Source organism: Tetrao urogallus (genome assembly GCF_951394365.1).
Source record: "Tetrao urogallus genome assembly, chromosome: 5".
Lineage (NCBI taxonomy): Eukaryota > Metazoa > Chordata > Aves > Galliformes > Phasianidae > Tetrao > Tetrao urogallus.
In genome coordinates, this window is record NC_136818.1 from 18,805,241 (window position 1) to 18,817,277 (window position 12,037).

Here is a 12,037-nt window from a genome sequence, read left to right on the forward strand (position 1 = left end):
TTTTTTTCACTTGAGGATGCAAATAAGTGCTTTCCAAGGAATTGGGAGCCCATAAACTCATACCATTTAAAAGCAAACTACAGCATTTCTAGTGGAGTCCTGCATTTTTATCATTCTACCTGTCACTGACATTTGTTGGCTTCATAAACAACTGTAACTGACACGCTGAGCTGGACTTTCACTACATAGGACAATGGCATCTGCCTCCGGCCACTGCTGATTTGTCATTAGTAGACAACTTTACGGCGTCAGTAATGAATGAATGGTGTCCAAAATATCAGGAAATTCTGCAAAACTTATTTTCTTGATTTTTAAAAAACTTTTTACAAAATTTTAGTGACATTTTTACATTTTTCTTGCCACTTTTAGTGTTCAGTGTCACTGGAAAACACTTTTTTTTTTTTTTTTTTTTTTTTTTTTTTCCCCGACTAGAGCTCAATCACATTTCTCAGTTCTAAGAGAAAAAAAATATATTTTGAATTATGTAATCATTTCACAGTCTGGTGAGTGATCTACAGATGAAGGACTGGAGTGCATTAGAGAGCTACAAATGGAAGTGAAAAATTTGCTTTGCTAAAAAATGCACATCTGCATAAAATGTCCTTCTGTCTCCTTACCCAGGAGTGCACCTAAAGGCCTAATTTACACAGAACAGAGCAACAAAGCTGCCACTGATTAGCTTTTGCAATGCCAAGGCTCCTACCTGCTGCAAGTAACTGTGGCCAACATTTGAGAGTCTCCTCAATTTATAAAACAATAGGCCACAGTTCACAAAGCTGGTCGGTGTTAAAATTTCAACATCAGAACACACGGTATTGCTGGTGTCATAGGGAAAGTACACTGTAGTATTTTCCTCTGTGCCAATTTTTCCACTTGTCTTTGAATTCACAGATGTTTCCTAGCCTATGTGAACGGGATCAACAAAAATGCAGCAGCTGATCTTTAAGAAATCGCTGCTAAATTTTTGCTTCGCTCCCTGAGGTATTTCCAAACGCTGCATTTCCCCAGCTTTTTCTCCCTAGTGGCAGAGGGGCCAAGCAGGCCGCCGGCCAGTCACACATAGCAGGCGCCGCCAGGCGCACAGCCGCAGCCGCTTGCCGCCCAAACGCGCCCCGGCTCCACCCCAATGGCTGAGGCGTCTCGCGCCAACAGCCCGCCCGCCGACGTGCGGGAGGCAGCCTCTGCTCTCGCGCGACTTGTGGGAGTGCCGCCGCTTCCGGCCTCGCGCTGCGATGGCGGCGTCGGGCAGCGAGGAGGAGCGGGCGGGTGGCGCGGCGCTGGGCGCGGGGCAGTGTCACCCCGGCGTGGCGCGACGGCGTGGGCGGACGCTCCTGGTGCGGCACCTGCCCGCCGAGCTGACCGCGGCGGAGAAGGAGGACCTGCTGCAGCACTTCGGGGCAGTGGCCGTGCGCGTCCTGTCGGACCACGGGCGGCTGGTGAGGGCGCGGGCGTGAGGAGGCCCTGGCCGATTCCTTCGTGGCTCGGTGCGGCCCGGAGGGCTTTGGCCTGGGCCGTCCTTTGGAAAAAGGAGCGGGGCAGCGTGGGGTGCTCGCTGTGGGGGGCAGAGATCCGCCCCGCAGCTCTGCCTCTTAGAATCATAGAGTCGTTTGACTTGGAGGCAACCTTTAATGGTCTTCGCTCCCCTGGAATGCAGAAACTTCTTATTCTGATTTCTTACAAAGAACGTTCCCTAAGCCTTTGCCACGCGCTGCAGTTAGAAGAGTGATAACTGGAAATTTTCTTACCTTTCTGATTTGAACTCAGTGTGGCATTTATTTGTTTTCCAGAAACATACTGCTTTTGCTACTTTTCCTAGTGAAAATGCTGCTGTAAAGGTTTGTATTCAAATTTGTTATTGTTTTAGCAAAGGACTTCTCTGTATTGCTATTTGTTCCATAACGTTTTACATGTGATCTCGTGTGGAGCAACATAAAATATTACTGTTTCAGGAGCATCCTGTTTTTACCTGGGACAGAACTGACTTCCTTCCTGGTGTCTGATATGATGCTGTGTTTTGGCTTTAGGAGAAAACCGATGTTGATAACACACAGATGTTTCGGTTGTTATTAAACAGCGGTGTACAGAACCAAGGATGTTTCAGGTTCTCATACTGTCCTGCCAGCATGGGGTCTGGGGAGCACGAGGAGCTGGGAGGGGACGGAACCAGGACAGCTGACCTAAACTGGCCAAAGAATATTTCATAGTGTATGGCATCGTGCAGAAAAAAAAACCTTGAAAAATGGAGGGGAGTTGGCCAGACAGGCATTGGTCAGCAGGTGGTGAGCGACTGCTTGCACATCAATTGGTTTGCAAATACACATACGTATAAACTTTCTATCTACCTATGTCTATGACTACCGTTATTTCTCTCTTCCATCTTTGTAAATAGTTCTTATCTCAACCTGTGAGTGGTAACTTTTTTTTCTAACTCTCCCCCATATCACTGGGAGAGGGGTTACTGGTACCCTAGGATTAGGGTACTGGGAGAGAGCTGTGAGCAAAAGGCTGCATGGTGTTTAGCTGCTTGCAGGGTTAAACCACTAGGAGAAGGATTTGCAAAAAAAAACCCCACTTGCAAAGTCATAGGAAAGATGGGTTGGGTCTTTGAAAGTCATCTGGTCCAACCTGTGACTTAGAGCAAGGCAAAGTCACTTGAGATGATGCTGATGGTGTTTTGTCTAGGATGCTTGTGCATTCTTGTATAGGCTGTAAAACAAACCTAAGTTGCTTGTCTCGTGCGCAATTGGGTATGTGACAAAATTTAGACATAGTGAAGTAAACAATTCGAAGCTGCCTTGTGTGCCAGCCTCAATAATAGTAAGAAGAATATCATGTTAATGGAAGACATGCATGTAAACTGATATTACTAGTGATGCCTTTTAAATCTGACTGGTGAAAAGCCTCTGCCCTGAATGCCACTCTTATATTCTAGATTGTTTATTAAGTCGTGCTATAAAATAATATTGAAAGAAGGCGCAAAGATTTTGTGAGATAAACAGTGATGAATTCAGGTTGCTTTGTGTCTGTTGCTGGTAGACTATCAAGACTTGCAGAGAACTAGAGCTTCACCATGTAACAACTAGGCAATTTGTAATTTACAAATTCTGAGATAGTACTGGTAAACTACACCATGTGTGTAGTTTGTAAGTGAGGCATTTTTTTCTTGAAATCAGAGATTTACTAGTGTGTGTAATAAGTGTTGTTGAGGCTGCAGTCCCACGGCTATGTTCAGATTTAAAATTTGAAGTCTTGCTTTGAAACAATCTGATATTTTTCCTCTTCTGTTTCTTTCCTTTCTGTTATAATAATTTGAAGGCTTTGTCAAGACTGCATCAGCTGAAACTTTTAGGGCACACATTAGTTGTTGAATTTGCAAAGGAGCAAGATAGCGTGCAGGTACTTAACCAGCCTTCACTGTCAGACAAATGTAAAAGGTATGTGGATAATAATTCAATATGTGTGTTCAAGGAAGTGTAATTCTGTATTCATAACATTTTCCTGGTACTGTTAAGTAAAAGAGTAAATTATAGCCTTTTAGTAATGTTAATAGGTGTGTTCAAATCTGTAGATGAGCGATTTCATTCCTCCTATTAGTATTGTCCTGTTCAGTATAATCTTGAAACAGTCCCCATCCTTATTCCTGTAAGGTATCCTTCACCAGAGATAGTCCTGCTAATTTTCATGTAGAGCAAGACTCCAGTCTATGTAAGATGACACTATGATACCCAGGTTCCTTGTGCTTAGGAGTCTCTTCTGCTTCTTTTTTGTGTCAGAGCTGTAGTGTCATTTTACCATCAGAAAGTACGTACAGTGTTTTCATGGTGTTTCTTTCTAATCTAATTGAGTCAGGCAAAATTGATACCTGTAGGTATGATTGCATAAGACTGTACTATCTAAGTTTGCATCAAACATGAAACAGAATCTCTCTTCAAATGTATAAAGAAATGTATAAATAAAAATACAAAAATAAATCCTAATTATAGTGTCATCAAGGATTATGATAGTTTGGATTTCAAATATTTGTTGAATATGTAATTTAAAAAAAAAAACAAATTGTGTAGCTAAGCTTTTAGATTTACCTGTGCAGTATGCAACAAAGCGATAAAAGCTACGTCACTGTGCCTCATTAAAATCAGCTGTAGAGCTTTTAAAAGTGAATTAGTCTGCTCTGAATATGAACAAATCAATAACAATATTTTTATCTTATAACCTTTGAACAAAGAGTAGCACAAATAGTTTCGGTTCTTTTCTTGTGAGTAGATTTAAATGAGAAATGTATAAATACGGGGAGACCCTCTGTAATATGGATAAATATTTATTTGCATAGACCTGTCTTACAAATATAAAGTTCTTAAAAATACTACACTGATGTATTTGTAATATTTTTTGAAATTGAAAGTGAGAGATAGGTTGTCTGGAAGGCAGTGAACTTTTTACCTGTTTTAATTAATGTTATTTTTTAGTTCAGAAGAGCCGGTGAAAGAAGAAGAGAAGAGAGAACCAAGCTGTCTTAAAATAGAGAATGGAATTGCACCTAGCCATGGGTTAATATTTTCAACTTTTTTAACTTATTTGTTCTGTTAAGGTCTATTTTGTAGTAAGTGTTATATTCTGTTGAACAAGAGAGAATGTAGTATTAGTAGTTTTGTTTTATAGAGTATTGCTTCATGTGTAGCTGTAGGCATTTTTTTCATAAAGATAAAATTCATAGTTCTTCAAATTTAAGAGTCTTATGGTTGAATAATGACTGATACTTTGAGACGCGAAGCTACAGGTTGCCTCCAAGTCTTCTAGTGCAGTTTGTCGCTTTCTCAGGAGTTTAAGAGCTGAGTGGGCTCTCGTAGACAGTCTTTTTTTTTTGGTCTTTTTTTTTTTTCTCTGTTTGTATTTTTGCCTACTTGAAGAATAATTTTCTTTTGGGGCTGGTTAATCCAGCGCTTGGAGTTTTGGGTTTATGATGTTGGAAGATGTTGGTTCTGTCCTGTGTTTGTTAGACTTTCTGTATGTGTAGTTACTTTCCTTGTGTCCAAGCCCAGTAAATCTGGTATATGATAGGGGACGTTCAATTCCCCAGTGCTAAAAACGTAATGTGGGTGGCCCAGCCAGTCAAAATGGTACGTAACTGTTCTAGGGAGAATGGTAATATGTCAGTGATATTTCAGATTTAACTAACAGCTAAAATTTTTAGTAACCATTAATTGTTATCAGCTATTTTATGGCAATGCAGCTAAGATTCATTATTTTTATTATTTTTCCTCAGCCTCACATTTCCCCTCAATTCTTGCCTCAAGTATCTGTATCCACCACCTTCAAGCACAATTCTAGCAAATATAGCAAATGCCTTGGCAAGCGTGCCCAAGTTTTATGTCCAGGTAAGTGGGGGGGGGGGGGGGGAAACAGCAAAAAAAGGAAGCATAAAAATGAAAACATGTCCTTTTTCCTCTTCTAGTTATCCGTAGAAATAATTTTTTACATACTAAATAAAAGTTAGCTGTCCTGTGATACTTTTAAACAGTGTTAGTTCTCGGCTATGTTGAGACTTCATTGACCAGAACTATCGGTTACTTTGCTGATGTGGAAGGCTTAAGCGGATCTGATCTTCTGAATTATGAGCACTTGTAATTTCATACTGAGATGTTTTATGTACTTCTTACTAGCCTTTTCAGGGTATTGCATGTATTTACTCGTATTGTTGCATCTCAATTGCTGGCTTTCACATTTTTTGGTAACCTGTGTGGTTGTACCATCATTAAAACTACTGATTTCTACCTGTCAGAAGTAATCAGCTGTGATATCTAGCAAGGAACTGTATTTATTTCTCTAATGGAGGTATTTCTTACCTTGAATCATTTCAGGTACTTCATCTGATGAATAAAATGAATCTTCCTCCGCCTTTTGGACCAATTACTGCTCGCCCTCCCATGGTAACTTTTAAAATATATGTATTTAGGTACTGGAAAAAGGATTCACAATTTAAAATATAAGAAGTGTGGTAAGAGATCCGAAGTTCAAACTTGTAAAAGTGATTTTGTATGTAGGTATTTCCTCGTAATATGTGGTTTCCACACTCTTAGTGAAAAATCAGATTCCTTTCATGAAATCCTCGCTGCTTATAGAAATGGTGTAGTTTTGATAGCTGTTGGAAAGTTCAGTGTATAAACTGAAATTGTTTAGTAGCTCAGGGCTCCTTTTCTGTGTTCTGGAAAAAAGTCCTTAGGACTACACGCAATGTTAAAAAACAAAACAAACAAACAAACAAAAAAAAAAAAAAAAAACCAAACCATAAACCCCTGCAATAGAAAAGTTTAAATGTGCTGTAAAAAGCCATTTCTTACTATCTCATTTCTTACTATCTTGTAATGTATCGCCTTGGCTTTTTATTATACACAAAGGAAAACAAGACGCACAAAATCTTTACTTAAAAATCTTTCGTCACTTTTTTTTACATTCTGCTTATTACCAGTATGAAGAGTATTTACCAGTGCCTGTGCCACCCCCACCAATTCCACCTTTGCCTCCTGAGGAGCCTCCTTTGCCCGAAGAGGAAGAAGAGCAAGTCTCTAGTGGAGATGAATCAGAATATGAAAGTGATAACGCAGAGGAAAAAGAGAGGTGTGCATTTTACAGTCTTAATACATACTTTTTACTTCTCTGGATACTTGTTCAGCCACTGGTTAAATCTCTGAACACTTGCAGCCTATAGATAGTCTTCCCGATGTGTTACGAAGCTCCATAGTAAGTGAAAAATGGAGGGATAGTGCTGTTTTGAATGACAGTAGGAGGGTGAGTGTGGCCATGTGTGCACAGAAGTTAGAATTTCTTACTTTGAAAAAAAAAAAAAAAAAAAAAAAAAAAAAAAAAAAAAAAAAAAAAAAAAAAAAACAATCCAAAAACTCATAATGAAAAGAGAGTGGAGTATAATGAATGAAGCAATGAATTGTTTTCTGGTTTTCTTCAGTTTTCCACATTTTTAGAGAGCAAATTACTCAGCCTAAATAATTTTGCCTGACTTCCAAAATGTTCTTTGTACATTGAGTGTATATTGCTAGGACAAACAATAATGGGAGGAGGTTGTGGTTCTCTCACAGGCTTGGGAATAAATCATATTAGAGCTGTTTTTAAGCCTTAAAACAATACTCAATGAAGAAATTGTTGTCTTCATCTGCTACTAAAACTGAAATAAATGAGTTATGTTCAGAAAAATACATGCATTGACAAATAAATTCTGAAAAGTTGCATTTCAGGGGCTTAGAGGAAGGGAGAAGGGCTGCATTTGCAAGTGAGCATTCTCAAATAAAATGTAAATCAATTTGGATCTTTTTTAACTTCGTTTTATTTATAATAGAATGACCAAATTGATGGAATTAGCGACCCTTCAACCTAAAAGACCAATAAACACGAAGAAGCGTGGTGTTAGAAAAAGGCAAAGAATTAAGGACTTACTGAATGTTCCCACATGTACTCCCCACAGGTTTGTATTATTTTTCTGCTTGCATATTTTCAGAAAAAATTATTCTTTTTGCTCAGTGTCTTTCCCTGCATCCTGTTTTCTATAGTGTTGTTTTAATGAAAGTATTCTCTGGTATGTAAGTTGGGCCTAATTGCTTGCAAGGTAGCATTGTTGTGTAGTATGAACTGAAGTCTGCTTAACAACCACAGTATTAAAGTTCTATCTCTTTCTCTTGCTATCAAAAGAACATTTTTCATAAAAAAATAAAAACAATTTCATGTTACAGTGCTGTTAGAAGTGATCTGTACGTATTGCTTGAGGCACTTCTGAAAAACAAAAAAATGGGGGGGGAGGAGGAGAAAAAGAGCTGATTTTGTTTAGATCATCTTGATTTTTGAAATTGCAGTACTGTGGCAGAGTAGCCACCAGAGTTTCTATCTAGTGATAATCAGTTGTGATACACGATTTTCTTGTAACATTTTTCTTCCTGCAATTGGGTTGGAATATTTTTCACACTGTGAGAGCAACATCAATGCCACTTATGAAAAGCTATCAGTAACCTAAGTAAGAAAAATAAGTGCCTGTCCGAATGTTTAACACGTTGTTGTTTTAAACAGTAATTTGCACCCTACCCTGTCACCTTCAGATGTCTTTGAGCAACCACAGCATGTAGGTCTTAAAAAGATTGAGTTCCATATTACTACTGACATCCCATCTGTTCTTCAGATAAATTCAGAAAGAGAAGAAAAAAATGGTAAGCATGTGTACTTCAGATTTATCTAATGTCAACTTCATGTGGTTTCAGTATGCTGATGGCTGCTAAAATTCAGACCAGACAATCCTGTTCTTTCTTCTTTTGTATTGGAGAAGATTCCATAGATAGTATACATCAGAGTTTAAGAACACCACCTTGCATCTTGTCTGCATTTGTTGCTTTTCGTGTGTTAAAGAGAGCTCAGTGCTTACATGTAATGCAGGATGTGGAGCATTTTAAAGTCTTTCTGTCCCTGTAGTATGTATGTTTATGGTGAATTGCACCTTTTCTTAAAAGTTTTTAAACTTTATGTTGCCTGTAGCAAGTACAGTACAAATGTAGTCTCACTACTATATATCTTGTAATTGAATGGATCAAGCTAATCTTAGGTGTTCTTTTTCCAGCTCTTAGAGAGTAGTATTAAGATGGTTGCCATCTTCTTCTCTGTGTTACACTGATAATCTGCAGTAAAAATGCGGGACAGTGCCAGCAGTGAGGGTGTGGTGGTTTCTTATAGGGCTATGGTTTGTCTGTGTATTTCAGTATTTTAGAGCTTCTTTAAATGAAAATACAGGCTTTGAATAGCAGGGCTAGTTTTAATTTAACGGGCACGTGCTGTGACTTGTCTTGGTACTGCAGTTGATTTTGTAGAACAAATTATATTTGTCCAGTCCGGAATTAATAGAACTTTCCTTAAGGATGTGTTCAGATTTCTTTACAGAGTCTGCTATAATTAAATATTAATAAAAGGAATATACTCTTTTTGCTTGCTCTCCTTCCTCTTGTGAATAATCATATGACCTTCTTGTATAATGTGTTCAAATTACAGATCTTTGTGCTACCACAGAAGAAATCAATAATACAGGATTTGGAAGAATTTTCCCAACTCCTAGCTCAAATGATAAAATGGAAATAGAGGAAGAAGATGATGAAATACCATCAGAGTTTATTTCTAGAAGAGAACTAGAGAAAAACAGACTTTCTAGAGAAGGTACAACTGTGACAATAAATTATGTAATAGAAGCTGTTTACTTTGTTGTAATAAAAAGTTTAAGTATTTTCTGCATTAATTTGCTATATGTACTTTAATAATTTGTTTTGTTCTTAGCAAAAAAAATAACTGTCTATTTTTCTGTCTTCTTCAAGAAATGGAAAAATTTTCTGTTTTTAAAAACTATGAGCCAGGTGAACCAAATTGCCGGATATATGTGAAGAATTTGGCTAAACAAGTGCAAGAAAAGGTATGTAAAGAAGAAAAAATAAATATTTCTCATAAAGGCTTTTCAGCAGCTTTCTTAAATTAGCCCTTTAATTCCAGGATCTCAAGTTCATTTTTGGAAGATATGTTGACTTTGAGTCTGAACTGGAACGAAATATGTAAGTTAAAATGAAGTCTTTGATGTTAACTTTTTCATATTGGTGAGAATTGTAATTTGAAAACTAGTTATTTCTGCTTTTTTTTCTTTCTGGTGCTGCTTCTTTATTGGTTGAGGAAACAATGCTTCACATGTGAAGACATTGTCACAAGTACAGAAATAGGATTATTGTCCAGTTTCTAAAGACTACTATTTTGCCTTTATATTTTAGTTACTAAATATACTATTTTGTTGAGCAATGCGTAATGAATACAGCATGAACGATTGTGTGAATCTAGTGATTTAGAATATGTGATATTTACTACAGTTGGACACAGATTTACCATCCTGCAGTTTAGTGCAGCCTTTACTAAACAGCATCTCCTAGGCAAAATGTAAGTGGTCTTCAGTGGCATAATTCCTGCATGTAGGTATTGCATCCATATCGGCTATTTCAGCTTGAAGTAGGAGCATTGTATCAGAGTTTTGAAATATGAAGGCGTTAGAAAAAAAAAACAAACCATATAGTAGGAGTTAAATCCATCTGGTGTTCACAAGTGGTATGCCCCAGAGGTTGGTATTGGACCCTCCCTGGTCAGATGGGATGAAGATCAACAAGGCCAGGTGCCAGTTTCTGCTCTTTGGCCACAACGACCCCTGGCAATGCCTGGGGCAGAGTGGCTGGAAGACTGCATGGAAGAAATGAACCTGGGGGTGTTGGTTGATCTTGGCTGAAGATGAGCCAGCAGCGTGCCCAGGTGGCCGAGAGGGCCAGTGCCATCCTGGCTTCAATCAGAAATGGTGGTGCCAGCAGGAGCAGGGAAGTGATCTTTCATCCCTCTGTAGTCAGCCCTGGTGAGGCCACATCTCAAGTACTGTGTTCAGTTCTGGACCCCTTGCTACAGAAAGACATTGAGGCCCTGGGGTGTGTCCAGAGAAGGGCTACAAAGCCGGTGAGGTGTCTGGAGCACAAGCCTTAGGAATGGCTGACAGAACTGGGATTTTTTAGTCTGGAGAAGAGGAGGACCTTATCACTCTCTAGGACTCCCTGAAAAGAGGTGGTGGTGAGATGGGGGGTCGACATCTTCTCTGTGGACGAGAGGGAATGGCCTCAAGTTGCGCCAGGTGAGATTCAGGTTGGACACTAGGAAAAAGTTTTCTCCAAAAGAATGGTCAAGCACTGGAATGGGCCCAGGAGAGTGGTGGAGTCATTGTCTTTGGAGGTGTTCAAGTAACGCTTAAATGTTGTAATGAGGGACATGGTTTAGTGGGGAAATATTGGGTGAATGATCGGACTGGATGATTTTTGGGGTTGTTTCCAACCTTAGTGATTGTGTGATTCTATTCTATGATTTCCTAATTCTCTGTTTTTTCCTCTAGGTTCGATATACGTTTAATGAAAGAAGGCCGTATGAAGGGTCAGGCTTTCATTGGACTTCCTAATGAAAAAGCAGCTGCTAAAGCTTTAAAAGAAGCAAATGGATACGTCATATTTGAAAAACCCATGGTCGTTGTATCTTTTTCTTCAAATGTTTACATCACATTCTTTTTGAGTTGTCTCTCAGTATCTAGTTTTGCCTTCTTAGAGGCTTTTGTTAGAAATGTGCAGGAAGAAGAGAGATGTTACAAAAACTAGACAGAAGAACCTAGTGTACTATTGTAAAATTTATATCTTAAAAATGTATAGGGACACCATTTGTGAAATAGGAAAGTAAACAGCCTTACTTAAGATTTAATTATTTTTCTGTTCTTTGCTCTTTGATACTGCAAGCCCAATCCAAAAGACAGTTTAAGGTGTATAGCCATTGCATTTAAATTATGTAGGGCTTTTGAGTTGTTTAAACCTGTGTTTGCAGAATTGGGAGATGAAGTGTTTGTTGTTGTTTTCTTGGTTGGCTGTTGTTTTGTTTTGTTTTGTTTTGTTTTTTTATAATTGCATACAAATTAGTTACTTTGGGGGCATATGTATCGTGTTGGGGTTTCTACACTTCTTTGATTGGATTGCCTTGTTGTTTCAGTTTGAAATCTTTTCGCATCCTTTCTTATTGCTGAATTAAATGTTCCAAATGTTCCAGTTTTTTATGAGCTCTAGGATATGCTCTCTTGAAGCATGCTGCAGATCAGCGAGGTCCTATCTTTGACTAGGATTGTGTTGCTTCTTGATTGACTTGTGTTTATTGTTGACACTTGTAGTCCTTAACAGAACCTCAGCAATTTGCTCGTTCAGCTAGACCAAAGCAGGATTCCAATGAAGTGAAAAGAAAAAAGTAGAACATAGCAAAAGGTATGGATTCTTTGCCTAAAAATTACCCGGTTTTGTATTTCATTTTGTTGCCTTTTTTTTTGTTTTATTTTTTATAATTGCTTTAGGAATAGTGACAGTGAAAGAGAAATACTCCATACAGTGTTCTTTTCTTAAATGAGCTCTTCTGTCAGGAAACCAGTTTGCACGATGTGCAGTTGGTTTAAGATCAAAGA

The 12,037-nt window shown here is 38.5% G+C and overlaps 1 protein-coding gene across 1 annotated transcript; it reads left to right on the forward strand.

The window, feature by feature from the left end:
• Positions 1 to 1,232: 1,232 nt before the first annotated feature.
• On the forward strand, positions 1,233 to 11,830 carry RNPC3 (RNA binding region (RNP1, RRM) containing 3; the record flags this gene model as incomplete). Its single annotated transcript, XM_079536476.1, has 14 exons — positions 1,233 to 1,436; positions 1,788 to 1,835; positions 3,316 to 3,434; positions 4,464 to 4,544; positions 5,261 to 5,372; positions 5,856 to 5,924; positions 6,464 to 6,612; positions 7,346 to 7,471; positions 8,068 to 8,204; positions 9,034 to 9,195; positions 9,351 to 9,445; positions 9,523 to 9,581; positions 10,940 to 11,072; positions 11,771 to 11,830. 14 exons carry the CDS (start codon positions 1,233 to 1,235, stop codon positions 11,828 to 11,830), a joined length of 1,554 nt encoding a protein of 517 aa, XP_079392602.1.
• Positions 11,831 to 12,037: the final 207 nt, after the last annotated feature.